This window comes from Lepisosteus platostomus, chromosome 3, assembly GCF_059453375.1.
Source record: "Lepisosteus platostomus isolate fLepPlt1 chromosome 3, fLepPlt1.hap1, whole genome shotgun sequence".
In the NCBI taxonomy this organism is placed as follows: Eukaryota; Metazoa; Chordata; class Actinopteri; order Semionotiformes; family Lepisosteidae; genus Lepisosteus; species Lepisosteus platostomus.
In genome coordinates this window covers 72736208-72756682 of record NC_142613.1, presented here as the reverse complement: position 1 = coordinate 72756682, position 20475 = coordinate 72736208, and the positions used below count along the sequence as shown (strand labels likewise).

Sequence of the window (20475 nt, the reverse complement as noted above, 5' to 3'; positions counted from 1 at the left end):
TCCCCACCTAGCGCACGCTGCATGCTGGGTAAGGCTTGTGCTCCCTCCATTGGGTGGAGCAGTTAGAAAATGCTTTGACTTGATTTGATTTGATTTAACCTACCCGTATGTCTGTAGACTGTGCGAGACATTGGAGCACCGGGAGGAAACCCATGTGGACACAAGGAAAACAAACTCCATGCTGATAACACCCCATGTCCGGAATTGATTCCCGAGCAAAACAGCTGACCTGGTTCGGGGATCCGTTACTCGTGTCCGGGAGAGCTGCGGGATCTTCTGGTTTTCACTACACCCGGGTACTTAGTGGGTTAATTGGATTGATCAGTTTAATGCTACCGAATAAGCAAGGATTAGACTAAAACCTGCAGGACTCCGGATTTCCAGGATCACCTCTGCAGACTCCTGGTGTATTTCTTGCAGATGTTTCTAAATTCTTCAAAAGAACATCAGAAAAAACGTAGGAACATGTATTATACACTTCCTGAAATTACAATATAATATAGAAAACCAGAGCTGGAATAACGAAGTTTTTATAATCTTTCCCCATTGAATTTATTTAATGTTAAATAAATGCTTTCGTCTCAAATTTTCTAAAATGGATCAACAATCCAGTCAGCAGAAATAAATTAATTTATTTTAAAACATTATGAAAAATATATACAACATTCACAGTTAGGCTTTGATTGCAATGAACAGAAATTTCAGATACTGATGAGTTAAGTCTTACTGCTCTTCAACGTTATCAAAATGTACACAAAATAGATAATGGCAATTGAAATAAAAAAGCAACTTTACACAGAAAAAAAATCCCTATATTTTATGTACAAGTATTTACACAGCAGTTGTATTATACAAGTTAACATTTTTAGTTATATTGCTTGGCATTTTTCAAATATAAACTTTAAAAAGAAGACTGGCTTAAAAACATCAGTTAAAACTTCAGAAAGCAAGAAAGCCTGGATAGTCAAAAGATAATTTTGACATCACAATTTGACACCATTAACAAAGAAAACTGGGCATAAAACCCAGAAAGTCATTTCCAGTGCCATTTTTAAGTATTTAACCATGTTTTAAACAAACAAAAACTGGAAAAAACATGCATACTTTTCAACTAATTTTCCAAATGTCTAAAGTACTACCTGAATATTTTTCATTATGTGAGCACAGATATTTAGAATGGGCAATAAATATCCTCATTTGATGACACTTGAACCTTATGGGATACAATCCAGCATGGTGTTTCTAAACACATACCGAAATAAAATACGAGCAAATGTCAACTGTACGGCTGAACGCTGAAAGTCTAGTCAGTGAACCTGTGGATTCTGACATTTGTATGGTCCAGCAATGAAAAGTGATTTAAAAACATACTGAGACACAGCATAATGAAACATGATGGAAGAATTCCGTCTCTGTAGTTTGCAGACAATTTATTAGCTGCGTTAATACTTAAATTTTAAACTTCAAAGCCAATGCACTTTCATAGCAAAGTAAATGAATTGAAATCATTCAAGTGTTAACTGAAGTTATTCCCTAACTAAAAGCTGTTTAAAACATTCAGCTGTCTTTTTGAAATTGCATGCACTGCTCTTCTAACAACGCTGCTACAAAGCATGTGCATTAATCAAAATAGGACATCCTGTTAAGCTTTGTGGGTCTTGATAGAAAAATCAAAATGAGGTAGAATTTATTTTTAAAAAGCAGCTAAATGAAGTATAATCAAGCCTGCAGATATACAGTAACTCCAGGGACTGACAATGCAGATTAACTAGGTTTGAGAACTTTAACAAATATCTCAGCACACTTTTCGCAATCTGCCAAAAGTGCAATGCTTATGAGAAATTCACATTATACAGCTGTTTCAGTTAATTCAGTACTTGAAAATGCACTACGATTCTCAGTCATTTAAAACTGAAAAACGTTTTCGTTCAAAAACATTACATCTTGTTTCTTTTACCCCACTAGGTGTCATCATTTCACACAATTTCATTACAGTATTCAGCTGGAATGATTTCTGCCTCAGAATTCTGTGCATCTTCATGCCATTATGAAGTTCGAGTTCAAGCCTTTTCAACACCTGAAGAAACAAAGGTTTGTGCTAAACATTTTTGCCCTCCTGTCGTTCTCAGTGCTGAACTTGACCTTGAGTTTCTTTACAGATTTTTCTGGCAATGCACTTTCAGTTTAGCCAGATGTCCAGGAGAAAAAAAAAAGCCATTTTAAAGCCACAGAAAATACATCTTTCCCATTGTGCTGTGTAGCACAGCATCAAAAGCCCTTGTAATTTTTAGGTCCTTGTAGGACTGTGATGCTTTCTTTTTCCTGAGGATACAGGCGTGTGCATCTGTAGATCAGTAACCCACGCAGATCCACCTTCTTACTTCCTGCGTCCTCAGAACACGGACAGGCAGTGAGACGCACAGTCTTCCAAGCCACAGTGTTCCTGACCCATGCCGCCAATACTGTGATTCTGTGGCTGCATTCTCACTTCCACATGTGGAAACTCCACACTGCTTCATCGTGCTGTCATTGCCTTTCCCACAAGGCCTGAAGGAAGTCAGTTTTTCATTCGCTCCCTCTTTTTGAAGAGTTTCATCAGCTGGCAGAACCTCTCGGCAATCTAGAAAAGAATAATGAAGAAACTGACCATACACCTCACTTGATAAGACTCTCTCTCAAGACATGCTTAACACTGCAGACACAGTTACAATCGTACTAGTTGTTGAAGAGCAGATCTAATAATGTATTTGTCGTACGGCACCTTGCAAAAGTATTCACCGCCTGCGATGATCTCTTTTTGCTGAATTGCAAATGTATACACATCTTTTCAACATTTGTAAGCAAAACTTCAATGATTAAACTGAACACTTGTACATGTGAAAGGTGACAGATACACTTTTTGCAAACTGTAGATGTAAAAAACTAAAGAAAAACTGAGATAAAATATTAATTGCACCAGTTTTCACCTTTTAGCTACGACAAACCTAAATTAGTCCATAGACACAAAATTAACTATGGCCAAGTCATAATTAGTTGTATCCTCTCCGTCTGTGTGCAATAATAGTGGTTCATATGATTCCAGAATACAATAACCCATTAACCTGTCTCTGTAAGGTCCCTTAGTCAGTCAATTTCAAGCAAAGATTTAATCATGAGGACCAAGGAGCATTCAAAACAACACAGGGATAAATTTGTAGAAGGGTACAGATCAGGAGAAAGGGATTTAAAAAAATTCAAAGACACTAAAAATATCGTTTCAAGCATGGAGAAGTTGATCATCAAGAAGTGGAACGTGCATCGTACCACTGACCACAAACTGCCTAGATCAGGATGACTTTCCAAACTGAGCACGGGCAGGGAGGAAACACGTTAGGGATTCCGCAGTGAGGACAAAGGAGTTTTTTGAAAGGGCTATAGAGTTCAGTAACTAAGAGGGGAGAAAATTCAGCTTGTCCAGCTGCTCTGTTTGGAAGGCTAACTGCAGTAGGTCAGTTGTATGATGCACATACCACTTCAAACTTTGCAATTTTCTTGTAACCTTCTCTTGATCTGGGCTTCTCTACTACTTTAACCATGACTGGCCCTTAGCCTTCATGCTTGGCCTGTCAAATCATTGTGGGAGCTATGGTTTGACATTCAATATCTAACTGAGGGGATATACAGAGGCAGATACATTTGCTCTGAAGTCAGGTTAAACTTCTGATTGCACACACCTTTCAAACTATTTTTTTATAACTGTACTGATTTAGGTTTGTCATAGCAAAGGCCAATAGCATGTCAAAGAAAAGGCCAATGAGAATCATCTTATTTTCCTGATTTCCTTATTTACCAACATTTGTTTTAACTTGATCAGCTTGGAGTTAACTGTGTAGATTCTAAATGTAAAGTCCTATTTGAAAGTGTCACAACAGCTACATTTTGTTGCCATGTGAGTGTGCTAGGTACCATAATTAAAAATAAATTGTAACAAGATTTCTGGATGAAAGAAATATTGTTATTCTGCAGGTGCCAGGTGAAGAGCAAATAGTTACTGAAATATAAGGTGTAAAGAAACAATTATTCAGTCTTTACAGCAGGCATAAAAACTAGTGGTACTTTTTAAAAAATCCCAGTGATGTAACTCTTTTGCATGTGAAGGAAACTGCAATTACCTGAGATGGTGACTTGTTTAGATCTGCAGAAAGAGAAGAGAAGGTTTCTTCAGAAGCACCTTTCCTCTTGAGCTCAACCAGAATAGTCCGGTCATCGTCCCTGCAGGAAACACGCCAGGAGTGTATAACTACAGAGTGTACTGGATATTAACACTGGCTTGAACATCTCTAGCAAAGCTAAAGCAAAGCACCATTTTTATAACAAACTCAAGGAAAAAGTGACTTTTTGTGATGCGTTTTGCATAAATTCTGGTAAAAACTGGGAATGAGCACAGCATGATTTCACTAGTTTACGTCTCACTAAAGGCAAACCCAAAAGGATGGCCAATAGTCTTTGACTTTGCCACAGTCTGAACCATATTTGGTCAATCAGTCTCCATGAAGAGCTGCTGGTGGTGGGTGTTACCTGTGACTTGGCAACAGATCTTGCCGATTTCAACAAAAAATTCTGGTCTTAAATTACAGACTTGAAACAATTACATATTCAGGATATCAATACTGAACAATATCAGCAATAAATCAACATCACTGGTGTCCATCATTAAAAAGAGAGCTGTGCACAAGTGAACAACTGACGCTCCCAGCAATCTTTTAACATCAACTGAGACAAAACTAACAATTAGGGACTCTGCAGGCTGAACACCCTGTCCGTGACTGATGGAAGGAAGCAGTGAATACAGTGGTTGAAGAACAGGGGCCAGCAAAGCAGTTACCTGGTCCACGCCACCACCACTTCGCCCTTCTTCTTGACGACGTTCTTGGCGGAAAGGCTGTTAGGTGACACCGCGAGAGAAGATCGTTCCTTCGCCTTGGTTTTGGGGGACTTCCGCGCCTTATCCACGTTCTCCTTGGACCTCCTCCTCTTCTTCGGTGTGGCGCGTCTCTCCGGGCTCACGTCCGTCTTGGCCCTCTTTGCCTTCGGCGCCGAGTGACGCCTCTTCCGTTTCTTGGCGACGCGGTCGTCGCTACAGTCCTGACCGGCCTCCCCGCCGTTCTCGGCAGGAAGGGGCGGCTCTTCAGAAGCTCCAGCGGAGTCATCTTCCTGGGGGTCCGGTAATTTCTTTGCAGGGTCCCCGGGTATATGCTCACCGTTTCCACCGCGCAAGTCGACCTCTTGACCGAGGGGGCTGCCGCCTGGACCCGGGAGCTCTGACGGAGTTTTGTCAGCGAGGGAGGCATCTGTTCCATCACGACTCGGACAAGGGGTGTCAGAACAAGACGCCACAGCCGTGCTTGGGCACGCGTTACCTGGTCGTACTTCCGAATTTTCAGAGGCGTTCAGTGGCTCATTTTCATCGCTTGGAGCATCCTGATCCGGCCCAGTGGAAGTGTGTCTTATTCTGACAATAAAATGGTCATTTGATTTCTCCATCACTACTGCCTGCATGGGCAAATGGGGTTTAAACTGGAAACTTGGTGGATCTTCTTGCCTCGTGCTGCCACCTTCTGACCTACTACTAGAGTTGTCAGAGTCCAAGGCCAAGTGGATATCTTGCTCAGTTGCATCTTCTTCATCCAGTAAGGCATCTTCGCTGTAATGGGCTCTAAGAACACTATTTGGTGCCAGTGGGGCTGCTCCATTTACGGGGTGTAGGAAGCTTAAGTGGCTGTCCGATTTGAGAGGAGAAGGAATGGTGAGAGAAACTGCTAGATCTTCAGCCAAAACCGAATACGATCTGAGGGTAACAGTAGAGGATGGTGCAGCTTTGTTAAAAAGCATATTAGATGGGTCTTCCAGCATGCAGCTCTCATCCAGCACAGCTGGATTCAAGGGAACCCCCGTTTTAGGGCTCAAAGACAGGAATTTCTCCGGGGTCATGGCTGACCAAGGGATGAGTGCTGCCGTTTTTAGGGGTGTTAAAGTCTTACTTGGAGTGGCCAACCCCACAAAACTCTCCCCACAGGGGGGTTCTTTTCGAGGAGTGCTAATGGGCCAGTTATGGTTGTCTCCCCCAGGAACATTATGCTCCAAAAGGTCTGAACCTTGTAGCAAACACTTAAAGATTTCACCCATTTGAGAATCTGTAACAAGGTTGAAGGTTAGGCTAGATGCCTGTTGCTCTGTAAGGATCTCATAGTCTGACTTATCATGGAGTGCACTATTATGGACGGTTCGACAATGGCTTTCTGTTGAAGACACATTTTTGGGGGCCATGGTTGCAGAGTGTTTGCTAACAACTGCTGAGTCTTGCTTATCTGGGATCAACGGACTACACTGCTCTTCTGGTTTTTGAATTTCATCCTCCATGGCAATTTTCAGATTTTTGCCTCTGCTTCCTAAGCCTCTTTTCATAGAGTTCATGGTTGAGGACTGAATTTTAAATTCCTGTGTTTTAGATTCAGATACAGCTATTTTTTCCTTGCCTTTGGAAACTAGTTTTGGAGAGTTTGTTGCCTGGTGCTCTTCTTTATTTCTCTTCTGTTCTACTTTCCTTCTTGCTGTGCTTGATACTTCAGAGTCAGAGGACTTGCACATGTTGACGAGATTAGTCTGGAGTTCTTTGAATAAGAAATCAAACTGATCTTCGACAAACATCCAAAGCTTTTTCTTAAGATTAGGGGCCTGCTGTTCAAAGATGCGGTTCACTATACCATTGTTGGAAATCTTTTTGAGAGTGGTTGAAATAATCTTGCACAGCCTGGACTTCAAATTGTTTTCCAGGCTGCAGAGTTTAGTACAGTTCAGGTTATTAACAAAGTCTGTAAACTCCCAAAGAGACATGTCAATGATGCTGTAGAAAGTTTTTTTCGGAAAGCTTTTCTGAAGCTTCATATACTTTTTCCGTATTTGCTTGCGTATGAATTTTAACATGTCCATGACATCATGTATACTGGAAGGATCTGTTTTGGGCAAAAAAGGCAGAACTGTGCGAAAGCGTCTCTTGTTGGAAGGTGACCCGTTATGTGTAGGAGAGATGGTTTTATTTTTCTTGGCAGGGATTGTTTTAGAAACTGGTGGGCTCTTAGCATGCTTCCTCTTTGGCAGAGTCGGTTCTTCTGGGCTGGATAACTTTGTTCTGCTTTTCTCTGGACTCTGTTTATCCTGCTGGGGACTGGTGATGACTGAAACCTCTTCTGCTTCACTGTTGCTGACTATCTCTCCTTCCTCTAACTCTTCCTCGTCTGAAGAAGAAGAGGAAGGTGGGGTGTCCTCAGTGTCTTTTAATGGGACTTGCAGCAAACTGCAGTCTGGTTTCTGATTCTCCTTGTTCACTTCCATCATTTTGGAGTTTAAAGTGAAGATCCCAGGCACAGTGGATAGCTCTTCAGCAAATAGGAAAACAAAAGATTGCATCAGAAAAGGTATAAGAAACATCTAACATAACATTCATCATACAGATGTCAATTACCTGAAACTAATAACTAATAATAAACAAGTCTGTCATGCAAAAAATAAAACTGCAGCAAAAACAGGAGAGGAAAAATCATTTTCCAAAGTTGACCCAGAATGAAAATTGTAACATGCCAAGAAAAAATATAAAAATGTAATTGAACTAAAACATTTAATTAAAATCACTTTAATTTACATAGAACAATGTTCAGATAATGGACAAACCCGGTTCTTGTTCTGTTTACTACAGAAAAAAAAGTTACACAATTAAAAGCAAATAAGCCCAAATAAAAAAAGCTGGAAACATACCTTTGCTCTGACTCCTAACATACGGTGCCTTGCTAGGTGAGCAAGGCCCTAGACTTCTCTTGGCAGGCCGGACAGGACTTGTGAGGGGGCTAATAGCTACAGGCATGTTTGGGATATTTTTGAGTGCGCCCATCATGGAGTCTTCATCGCAAAGCTGAATTTCTGCCAGCCGGTCAGACACTGGCTCCGGGGCAGACGGCTCAAGATCCCGTTTTTCATCTTTGGTAGAATCTGGTTCTAAATTACGGCTGGTCCTTTCCGTCTCTTCCGAGCTCTGGCAAGGTTCCTGCAGCTTGGAAGAACTAACCGAACCCTCGTCTGCAGGCACCATCTCAGCAGCCGAGGTGGAGCTCAATCTGGGCACATCTGGGACTTGTACTTTCTGCGGACTGAGATGGGCGTCAGGCGTTTCTTTTCCTTTTTCTTTTGCGGCAACCGAACAAGAAGGAGCAGTACATTCACGCGTGTCTGAAACAGCTGCAGCACTGAAAGAACTCTGAGATTCCACTTCTATGCTGACGGTACTGGACACCGTAGCGTTGCTGTCTTCTGTGTTCAGTGTAGCATCCTGGACACCAGCGCCAACAGTAACAGGGCTGTTTGCGTCATCTAATGTAACGGTCTGTGTCTGTATAACAGCTGAACTGTTCTGGCTCTCTGAGTTAACACTGTTCTGTGCCTCACAGTTTTCCTGAGATGCATCCATCAGGCTTTGAGTATCCTGGGCTACTGAATCACAGGCTTTGGAATCTGAAGTTTTCTCTTTTAAATGCTGAGGTTCACATGCATGGTGATCAGTATCCACAGCTAGACTTTGAACCGAAGCGTCACTTTGGGAATCACAATTAACAGACTCACTGGGCGGTTTTAAAAGTAAGTCAGAGCCCCGAATTTCTGTGTGGGAGTCGGAACCACTGGGAACTGGGTTTTTCTCCGATTCAGTACTTTTGACCTCCAGTTCCATTTCATCAGGCACTTCTGTTTCAGCAGTCTCCGAGGCTACTTCTTGATCCAGCTCTCTTCCCGCTTCACACTCCGGATGTATATTGGCGACGTTGAGCTGGACTTGTTCCTTTTCATGAGGTGTCCCACATTGCCCTCCGGTACTCAGTGGTGCAGTGGACGAAGGTTTCTCTATGGGATCGGTTGCAGTGCAGCTTGAACTGATCTCTGCCTGAAATCCAATAACCTCCTCTGCATGTTCTAAAGACTCACTGCTAGTTTCAATCTCATCTATGACGCAATATTTCTCCCCTAACTCAAACAAACTGGGCTGTTCCACTTGACTCTCCGGAACTCCCTCTTCTGTAACACAGTTACTTGGTTCCAAGCTTTCAGTGAAAAGTTTTGGTTTCTTCACGGGTGAAAGAGTGAGATTCAGAGTTTCCATGAAGCTTAATTTTTTAAACTTCCTACTGTCTTCAGGGCTTTTTACATGTTCACCTTCACAAGTCCTGACAACAGTCTCTAACTTGTCCACTGTGTTTGCTTGGGTTTCCTTCTCCCTCTGCTTGACGCTCTTGTCCACAACTGTTTTCTCCACTGGTGTGCGGCTTTCTTTAACAGGAGAATGCCTGCCAGAAGAAGAGACATCCTTGTGCCTACTAGATTTAGGAGAGCAATCAGACGGTCTTTTCTCTTCATCTTTTCTTACTTCCGAACTTCTCTCCCTTTTATCCTTCTGCTTTTCTTTTGCTCTCTCGTGCTTCTTGCTAGCCTCCTGCCGTCTCCCTTTTGCGTCATCCCTCCTCCTCTCTTCTTTCCTGTCCTCCTCTCTCAGGGGGCTTCTGTCCCCCTTCCTGCTTAAGGAGGAACTTAAAAGTTTGTCTCGGTGGCGATTTTGATGTGAGCTCGATGCGGTCTTTCCTTCCTTGCCACCAGCCTCATGTTGCTTTTTCTCCGAGCGCTCCTGGTCTTGGCTCTGTCTCTTATCCCGACTGCTGTTTCTCGTCTGAACTTCGCCGTCTCTGACGCGGCCCTTTGAACCATGTGAATCAGCAGTCGCCTGCTGAGAGCTATCAAACGGGGGGCTTTTCCCTCTTCCAGATCTCCTGGGTAGCTCAGAAACCCTCTCCGGGTACTGGCTTCTTCTTCGGCTGTATTTCATACTCTCTTTATCGGAGTCTCTAGGTTCTCTGTCTGGTTTTTCCCTGTCTTTCGTTTGATCCGCCTTGTTCAAATCTTTATCAACCTTATTCTTTTCTTCGGGGTACCGGAGCTTTGCTCTCCTGCTTTCTGGAGGTTCTGCTGGTGGTTTCTGTCTCTTGTCATCTTCTAAACAAGACTTGTTGGACAGACCAAGTTCCTCTCTGCATAAAGGCACCAGGCTTCTTGAGTCCTTACTACAGCTGTCAGCAGTTGAAACAGCGTGTTTACTGGACACTAGTGAATTCACACTACACCCTGCACTATTATGAGGGCTGGGTATTATAACAGAGTTTTCTATATTCAAAGTTCCATCTGTGTGACTAGAAGTATTGTCCTTGTGCATCTGTTGAGATGCATCCCTTGAAGTGCAGTTAACTCGGGTTTCATATGTTCCAACAGGTGCTTGTGGTTCTGTGTAACTCCGTCTCTTGTTACTAATGTTCATCATTGGCCGAGGAAGACAATGGCTGAATCCGCCACGAACAGATCTGAAAACCAGCACAAGTGATCAATTAATTTTCCCCTGTTTTTACAGAGTTCTTTTCAATGACAAGTCGTACAATTTCCAAGTGGGAGGAACCACAAATTCTACCACTTATATGTAACTGAATCACTACTGCTTCAGCCTTAAATTTAGACTAAAACAATATAATATAATCAAGGCCTCCAGTGCATTCATCCATTTTTAAAATCTGCTAGAAGAAAAACAAGTATTTTTGTTTTCACATTCATTGCTCCCATTCAAATCATTAAAATGAAACTCAGTAATGGAACAGCAAAATCATTCCACATCATTACCTAATTAACCTGATCAATTGTACTCTAACTTTGACATCTTTTACTTAATTTTATAGAACGCCCATCTTCTGGAGGAAATTTGATAGTTTTTTTTCAAGCAGGATGCCTTTAAACTAACCACATTTTGCATTATGCTGAGGCTTTAGTACAAACTTACCTTTGATTAAGTCTGTTGATCTCTTCGTCCTTGCGGATGATCTCCATCCGAGCCGTCTTGAGCAGGGAGCATATGTTCTTCTTCAGATGTGCGTTTTCGTTATGCAGAGCGATGTTCTTTTAAGACAATGACATTTCAAAATCAGGGCACAATCAATACAATTTTTAAATGCAAGACTCCCCTGCTATTCCACTTTAGACGCATAAGCTTAAATTTTCTAGTATCTTTTTGTTCGAACAAAAACGAGCAACACTGCCAGCAAAACAACTACAAATAACACAAATTACGGGTCCTACATTGTCAGGTTCAAAAGCTGCATGCTTGTAGCTCCTCCTTCTAAAAATAAAATGCAATAAAAGTGTAATAAAGATCTAAAATAACAGTATCTGTACTCAATTATAGTATTAACATCATACTCTACAACTGTATTTTCAAAACTATTGCAAATCAGAGGATATTCTGAATCGCAGATTGCTTACAATAATGGTAATTCATGACATAAACAACACTCAGTACTTATACTATGCTCAGTGTTTCAACTGGCAGTGATGGCTCTAAAGTAAGCACACCAAGTTGTAGCTCAAAGCATTGGTGTCGCTCATTGGTATAGATAATTTGCAACATTAATGCCCTTTCAGCGATCTGCTTTTCATTAAAAGACCCGCAACCATGATTTATCTACAGAAAGGCACGATTTATTTACAAGTCAAAATGATTAATCAGAATTTCTCAGCAGACATGTATGAGCCATACAGTGTTCAAAAGTTGGAATAGGCTGAGGGACCTGTTTTTTTTCCACTTTACGTCGGAATATGCTAATTTTCCCAAGCCATATAATGTTTTATTTTACTAACAAGTTCTAACAATGGATTAAAGGGTGTCCTAGTTAACCTTTCCAATGTGATTTGTATAAACTGACCCTTTAAATCCGGATTTTCCAGAATCAAAAATGACAGGTTGGAAGGAACAGAGAAGATCCATTTCCTGGGAAATCCGGTCTCATTTAAACACAGACCGCAGTCCTGTTACAGTTAAGGCATGTGGTCCTTCTGGTCTGATTTATCACAAAGCTATTGACAATGAGGACAAACCTGAGTCTGAACTTGCTGCAGTCTCCCAAGCAATTCTTTAACCTGCTTCTGTGTTTCCCCCAGTTTAGCCTTCAGCTGTAGTGAAAAGAAAAAAGGTTAAAGTATACACAAAAATCTACAAAGTGAGTAAAAAAAAATTCATTAAGCTCACCAGTGCCCAGATGTGACCTATAGACACAATAATAAAATTCAAGAGAGCTGAAACTATGCAGAAATATATAACACTGCCACTCCTCACTATACAAAAAGAAATGCTAAGCTGTTTCAGCACGATATTATGAGGGGCTGTTATATGACTTTACATTAAAATTCATATCCTCTAATTGAACTTCCTGCTACTTCTGAAGTATGAAAGTGACAACATACACATGGAAAGAAATGTACTTGTGAGTTTGCTCGTATAAAAGCATGCAAGGGGCAGAGGTGGCCAAAACTAGGATGCCCTTAGATGTGTTCAATGGTTTTCCAACACAGAAGAAAGTCTGTCGTTATCCAGTTTGGTATCGACAGCATAGGATGTAGCCTGGCAGTTTAAGATAGAAAAAAAAGAATGTCTTTCCAAAATGAGGATGTAACGGCTTTTAAAAGGATTCATCTCAATCAGAGATCAAGATCACCCCCACATTCTTCATTTCAGATCACAGCTCAAGCACACAAACATTAATTGACGAGACTAAAGTACTGGTTTGATGCAACTGATGGGAGGAACCCAATAATATCACCCGATTCATCACAATTAAAAACCAAATATGTTATGTCCTCCACACGTTTGTATGAGAAATGCAATTGGCGAGCACTGAAATAGCTACCTTGGACTTCAGGTTAGTGTGGACATAGACCCTCATATCACCTACATGGAAAATGACCATTCAGAACGTGTCATTTCAGACCAGGAGGAAATAAACACCAAAGAGCAGACGCCCCACTGCTGAGTCCTGTGAAACACCAGACGTCCACAAGACAACCGCAGAACTGAAACAACTAACAAATACAATTCCAACATGCAGCATTGTGAGACAATAACACTCTCCCTTTCGTCAGGGGCCAGAGTCCTGGCGGGGAAGGAGTTAAAGGAGAGAAGGAAGGCTCTAGCAAATTTCTGCAAAAAAACATACTTGTGGGCCCATCCGAGTTCCATTTTCCTCCCAGTAATTTTAAAATGTACGCAACAGTATCGAGACTGGCAGAAAATAAAAATGTCAAAAATGTCCTTTAATCTACAGGCTCACTTATTCGCTTATATCAAGTTCCACATTTAAAAGAAAAAAACCACTAACTCGTGTATCAAAACAAATCGGCTGCACTGACTAAGGTCTGGGGTTAATGAAAGATGCATTTTAAACTGAGAAAAATGTGTATATAAGTCTAACACATCTATAAGACCATGGTCTGTTTTTTATGCCGTTTGTGCTGTGTAGGCTTTCTTGGTGTTACATGAACACTGAGAATGGTCTGCCATTCAAGGGCACTCGACTGAATTCTATTGTGGGTGACTGTCGCTCATTCAGAAAATCCCTCTGACGTGGCAGGGCATCACTCCCATGTCAGGAACCCATGTGCGTGCTGGATGGTGTATAAAAAGGTATTCACTACACTGAAAGCCACGCAATGCCTTAGAATCTAGTGATAAGGTGACATACGTCATTGTAAGTGGCCTCCTTTTTCTTCCCCTCTTCAGTGAGGAATTCTTCATACAAGTCCATAGACTCTTTAAGCCTGTCTGGTGAGAACAGCGTGCTGGATATCTCTTGAAGAACACAAAACACAAGAACAGTATTATTCATTGTCTAAGGATGACTGAAAGTGGATGTGCACAATACGAATACGGTAGGGTCTAACTACTTATTTCAAGGCTCACCTGCACTTGCAGCATTATTGGGACTGTTTTCACCGTCCAGCCCCGAGTAGATATCCACCGAATTGTCATCGTAGACTAAAGGCGAATCTGAAACGTATGTATGAAGCAAGTATTCATTAGTACTTTTCAAACCATTTCATTACATTCAGCCATGCATCCTTTTTTCTAACTCCTTTATCCAAAATCAGTGTCACGGGGGAGCCGGAGCCTATCCCGGCAAGCAACGGGCGCAAGGCAGGGTACACCCTGGGTGGGACGCCAGTCTGTCACAGGGCAGACACAGACACAAACACACTCACTCCTGGGCCAATTCTCCTACAAGCCAATTAACCTGAAAGGATGTGGACTGTAGGAGGCAACCTACAGCATACGAGCTCCACATGGACAGCGCCCCAGGAATTGAACCCAGGGCTCCAGCGCTGTGAGGCAGCAATGCTGACCACAGCACCACCACGCCACCCTCGTTACATTCATGTCAACATCAGAAATAAGGAAACCAAGCTGACCTTAGGACCCACTCGATTTCTAAAAGCAAGAAAACCGACCGCGGCATATACCCAACACGAAAAATGCTCACCAGAATGACCCTGGCTGAAATCGCCGTACAGTTCATCACAGAAATCGCCTTCCGCTTCCATATCGCTTCTGTATTCCGAAATTCACATATAAATGCACTTGGAACCTTAAAAACACATACAAGTCTGTTATTAGCAATGTGAAAAGTTAGAGATCAGTGGAGCATCAATGGCATGACCTGAGCACGCAAACACAGGACACAGTGTAAGATGCGTGTTCACAAAGCACATTCTATCAAGCTGTAGGTCTATATATGCCACTGTCGGTGCTGATTTGATCTCCACGGTCTTTTTCCATCGTTTAACCTTGTACTTGTTGCACAACGTACCAGCTACAAACAACTGCATTGTTTCACCTGATCCTCAGAATAAAGAGCTTGCGAATTAGCACAGAGAAATTGCAATGGGAAAGGACTAGACTTCTCAAAACTGCTGGAGACATCTTGAACAGGGAAAGGAGCAGAGACAAAAACTTAACTGTTGCCCCCGGGTTAACCTTTTACTGCAATGCACTGACAAAAAGGACTTCACTTCACTGTTAAAAGTCTTTGGTAAATCCCATCACACCCTTCACTATAACAGCTAGATAATGATGTTATAAATCACACATCAGAGTAAGGAAAGCTGGGGCTGGAAAGCACAGCTGACACCGACGATTCCTGTGTTTAAATTCAACGACACAAACGCAAACAGCAGATTTGATCATCACAGGACAGCTTTTTATTGTGATTAAGAGACGGGATTTTGTATGTGACAGATGTGGATACTGTCAGCTCTTCCAAGCAGAGGACAGCCGCTGTTTGAGTGCATGTTAAGACACAGACAAGATAATACAGCAAAACACCCTCGTTCAGCTGTCAGGGGAAATGCGAAGTCTGACACTCTTAAAGACAGAACACCTATCAGTCGCTAAGAGGCAAATAAACAAATGGCAATACATAAAAGCTGTACGTAAAACTCGTGCTCAAACGAGTCTGGATATTCAGCAAGCACATTTTGCCGGCAGCTACACAACACAAACTGGACCGGCGACAGGGTTATTGAGCATTTGTTTTTATCATTATTTTGCGTTTACAGATGATCAGTAGACCTTTTTTTCACCTAATACTTTCTCAGGGGTTAGCTGCTGCTTCATACAATCGCTGAGTGATAGGCGATAACGTTATGCATCTGTTGCTATTTAAAATGAGGCCTCGAAAACGACGCCTGGTCTGCTGAAAAAGATGTTAGGCATTCCCCCGTCTACTTTTCATAACCAGGAATTCTTAGAAAAACACGCACACATTACTGGAAAATTCATCACGGCCTTACCAACTCCAAGTGTCCAGTACCCTACAGACGTTGTTTTGCGCTCCCCTACAGCTGCAGGCGCGCCAATCCAGCCACCCTCACGAAACAGGAAATAACGACATTTTCCCGCGGTCTGCCTCGCACAGAAACACCGCCCCCTTCCGGTCGGAGTGGGCCGGGTTACTGTCAGGCACGGGGCGCCTGAAGCAGGTGACTCTCCTAGCAACAGCGATGGGCTTGTAGGTCGAAGGAAAGCTATAATAAACCAGGCACAGAAGGAGTCACCCTCTCTCACGTTTTGGATTCATAAGTATGCCGACCAGTACAATCCTAAGATGACTGAAGTTATTATTATTATTTTTTATTTCCTGTATGTAACTGAAAAATAGTTATCTATTTTTTTTTCAAAGCTTGTCAGCAATCGCTACAGTTTCTAAGGACACGAAGCTCACCGTCTGAATAAAATCGATATGTTGCAGCGAAAGCGGCTGATTATTACTGTTACTTGATTATTGTTGCTGGGAATAGTAATTATCGTTGTTGGAATCCCCATCAAACATTTATGAGGCCATACAATTAAAAATATGAATGGTAACTACTTGAGAACACATATTTCTACTATATTCCGTAACTGCAATTGTAAGTCTATGTAAATATACTGTATATAGTTCAAGTACGTATCTCCGTCAGCATGCGTAGGCTGCAAAAGTAAAGGTTTATTCCATGCTGAAAAGGGAAGAAAAGCGGTGTTTCTTTTCTTCACTTTGGTCATTAAATAAACCTTTACTTGTTAATTTACTGATTATATACTAGCTATATATCAATACAAGACGTACTGCTCGGAGACACTTTAAATGAATATAGGAAACAAACATTTCTCGTATGTCACATAACACTGACTTTACACCAGAAACACAAACATGCAAAAACCACACTGCAATCCTCTTATTGGGTAGAGATACTTCTTGACCCGGAAATACTACTAAAATACCCACGTGTGGACTGCCTGTGATAACTGAGGCGAACATGCTTAGTGAAGCCATCTAAGGAAAGCAAGTAATGACATAGCTACCCCTGTTGTAGGAAAAGAAATATCATTGGATACTATAATATATTACATTTAAAGCTTTCGGGAGACACAAAAGAAAGGAAACGCAAATGATACCATGGAGAATTTAGAGCTGAGTCTGTCATCACTTGGTATCATCTCGAAACACGTTGAAAAAAGCAGCAGCGATTTCGGCACGTACTTGGCAAAGCAGGTAAGATCTGCTTTAATTTAAGGACAGAAAACACGAAGGGGGCTTAGTGTAACTTGGTCACATATGAAAAATTAGAATCCGATCCACTTTCGTCTCCGTGAAGTCTAGATAACTAAGTGGAGGTCTAACCTATTTCACTGTACATACCGTAAATAAATATAAATATCTCGTGATTAAACGCATTTAAATTGTTAAACTGTTCTTTGTCAGTCTGACAGGCACTATAGACAATTTAGGAATGAATGTTTTAGTGTCTTACTGTATAAAAACCTGCATTTATAACATTTTATTCTGTCTTATCTGTGTACATGTCTAATATTAGAAGTTGTTTGTACAATTGAAATACACGATTGGGTTAATGAAGAAAACAATCTGTTCTCTACTCTTGTATTCTTTTACATCACGCATTTCCCCATTAATTTATTATAGAAGCGAGATATTAAACTGCGTGAAATCGCTTCATCTTTGACACACTGTAAATGTACAGTATACTGTTTAAAAGGTGCATGCCACATGGACAGGGAATGTAGATCAATAGATGAATGGAAAAATAAACAGGATTACCACCCACAACTGTATGTGGTGGTAGGTGTGCAATTACTTTGGGCTTTCTGATGTCTCAGTCTTGGATAGGAAAAAGCTTGAACTGTAGCCTTTTCTTTTACTGTAGGGTCTGATTAGTTTGCTGGTTTTGTATTTATATTTTAAAAACAAACCATGCTATAATGTCAAATTGTCAAAACATATGAAGGTCCCGCTTTTTATCTAATGTTTTATTGTTTTCAAGTTTATGTGTTCACTGTCCATGTGGCATGCACCTTTTAGACAGTATACTGTACATTTACAGTGGGTCAAAGATGAAGAGATGTCATGGTTTAATATCTTACTTGTGTGATAAATTATTGGGTAATGTGTGATCTAAAAGGCTACAACAACAGTAGAAATGGGGTTATTTTCTTCATTGACCCAATCTATTATGTCAGTTTAAAGCCAATAGAGAATATGGGGTGTGTGGTTGTAGAAACTAGCCCTCAGACATTTGAAAAGCTTTAAAATAGCAGGGGTGGTTTTGGATCAAGCGGACTAACCATTGTGCACAAACGCCGCTGTGTTTGTTTTGTGTTTTGCCGCCTGTGAAAGGTCTGGAGTCGACAGGACCGCCAGTGCATCCTCGGCTGCCTAGCTCAGTTACTGCTCGACAAAGAATACACCCTTCTCATCGGACGGCACCTGCGGCCCCTGGTTTTGGAGCTGCTAGAAAGGAACGCAGAGAAAATCAAAGCAGATGGTCGGATCAACCATGATTTGCACGAAAGGCTGTGTGTGGCCCTCGGCAAACTCCTGCATATCAGTCCCGATGCTCTGCCGTGAGTAACTCCTATCAGAGAATTTCCCATTTCCAAATAACGGGAAGAAGTTGGCTTGAGTGAAAGTGATGCTTTGTGGGAAATACAAAAAAACAAACAACAACTTTTATTTCATTTCGACTTCCAGCTTTGCCTTGCGATATTTTGAGGAGGCGCCACCCGTGTTTCAGAGGCTGTTTTTTACCAGCGCGGAATCTGGCGCGGTCTCGTATGGACCCAAGCGCATGAAGCTGCGGGACCTGATGGGTGCCACCCTCAAGTTCCTGAAGAGCGACTGTGCCAAGTTCAGAGAGCTGTGGAACTGGAGTGTCTGCGTCTCACAGCTCCGGACCAGCGATGTCATGGTTAAATGGTCTGTGCTGCGTTTTTAAACCTGTTCTGCTACCTGATGACATCTTATCAAGTATTGTCAGAAACATCTTGCATCCAGTAATTCAATTCGTAAAAACGCTACAGTGATTGCTTGATTTCAGGTTTTTGCAGTCCTTTTATGTTCCTCCATGAGCCACCACCCGATTAGCTTTGTAGGTCAACCAATATCACCTATTTCTAAAGGCTGGGCGTACTTGTATATTACTTCTTTGACGTCTTGTGTGATTTATTTTAAGGAACTTGTATCCTTGAGGGATAGATAAGCCAAGTATTGTGATTTTTGTTCCAAACCATCTCGAAAGATGGTGGGACGGTATTGCTGCCTCACTGCGCTAGGGCCCTGGTTCAGTTCTTGGGGTGCTCTCTGGGTGTAGGTTGTATGTTCTCCCTTTGTTCACATGGGTTTCCTCTGGGTGCTCCAGTTTCCTCCCACGGTCCGAACACACATTAATTAGAGATAATTGGCCCTGGTGTGAGTCTGTGCGTGTGTGTGTGTGTATGCCCTGTGATGGACTGGCGTTTGCCAAGGTTAAGCACTTAGAAAATGGATGGATGATCTCTAAATGACTTGATTGAAGTAATCATCTGTATAAACAGTCACAAATTATTTCAAGTCTTTCTAAATTGATTAATAGTTACCTACGAGATCTGTCATAGAACTCTCCAGGATCGGGGTGGAAAATTTTTGTTTGCAGAAATCATTTCTATGTGTGAGTCATGCATGTAGAAAGGTGAGCACACACACTGCTGTGACGGATGCATTTCCTTCACCATGCTGGTGGTGTTTAATCCATCTTTTGTGATATTTAAGTGCAGTGAACAAATATACTTTTAGTGTAGGTCTCAATGTGTATATAAAAAAAGTCAAGAGTACTAGTTGTGTGAAACACGGTTGCAATCTTTTTTCTGTTGTTTTTCAGGTATACCGCACACTGTTTGGCCATGGTGTCGCACATGAATGATAACCAGAAAAAAATCTTCCTTAGAAAGATCTTTACCAGCGATGAAATACTCCATCTTAAAATAAAGTAAGAGCATCAGCGATATAGTTCCCTAATGTGATTGTGAAAGATATTAAATGAATACACTTCCAGTCCCCTGTGACATAGTAAGTACGGCAGGGTCTCGACTTTTGCAAGGGTTTGTGTAGAGAACCATCACGAATAGCCATTTTCGCATATAACCAAGTCCACCCCTGTAAATGTGCTACAGTATATAGTGTGATTAGTTTAAAGACATAAGACGCATGATAATTAAAGTACTAATGCTTTGGCTTTAAGTTAGTTTAAATAACATTAATCAACTAAAAGAAACAACACTGATAAACAAACTTATAGTAATCAGTTCAAACAACATGAATCCCTCCCCTGTGCCTGGCCGATGCCTGCACCTCTTCTCTCGGCCTCCATTTTCAAATAAACAACATGAATCCCTCCCTGGTGCCTGGCCGATGCCTGCACCTCTTCTCTCGGGCCTCCATGATTAGCACACTCCACTGTAATGCAAAGGGTAATGAAACTGTCAGTGAGCCTGGGAAGTTGGCTCCAGTCTGTCATTCCCACGCAGCCGACACAGAACCCGGAGTGTCCGTTACGATATAAAAACAAGACCACGCTGAGATCTGGGTACGTGGGCAGGGAGAAGCGTGTTCAGGGGCCAGGTGTGTCAAGCGCTCCTAGTGTGTGGCGCAATACATTTGAAAGCTGCGCTTAAAAAAATCTTCGGTTCTATTTGATCCCGCTCTGCTCTTTTTCCAACCAAAACCC

The 20475-nt window shown here is 41.7% G+C and overlaps 2 protein-coding genes across 2 annotated transcripts in view; one reads left to right on the top strand and one right to left on the bottom strand.

Moving 5' to 3' along the window:
* Nucleotides 1-612: 612 nt before the first annotated feature.
* On the bottom strand, nucleotides 613-15859 carry casp8ap2 (caspase 8 associated protein 2). The gene is made up of 10 exons (XM_088626751.1): nucleotides 15730-15859; nucleotides 14421-14525; nucleotides 13844-13930; nucleotides 13626-13732; nucleotides 11986-12060; nucleotides 10895-11010; nucleotides 7792-10427; nucleotides 4865-7415; nucleotides 4152-4251; nucleotides 613-2620 (listed from the first exon to the last, which is right to left on the bottom strand). Exons 2-10 carry the CDS (start codon nucleotides 14479-14481, stop codon nucleotides 2558-2560), a joined length of 5796 nt encoding a protein of 1931 aa, XP_088482877.1. The 5' UTR covers nucleotides 14482-14525; nucleotides 15730-15859; the 3' UTR covers nucleotides 613-2557.
* Nucleotides 15860-16692: 833 nt separating this feature from the next.
* Nucleotides 16693-20475, top strand: part of mdn1 (midasin AAA ATPase 1) — an 80724-nt gene continuing 76941 nt past the window's right edge. Inside the window, exons 1-4 of the mRNA XM_088626750.1 lie at nucleotides 16693-16970; nucleotides 18111-18337; nucleotides 18465-18689; nucleotides 19630-19737. Coding sequence (XP_088482876.1) covers nucleotides 16875-16970; nucleotides 18111-18337; nucleotides 18465-18689; nucleotides 19630-19737 — 656 coding nt within the window. The 5' untranslated portion in view covers nucleotides 16693-16874. The remainder of the gene's footprint in view (nucleotides 16971-18110; nucleotides 18338-18464; nucleotides 18690-19629; nucleotides 19738-20475) is intronic.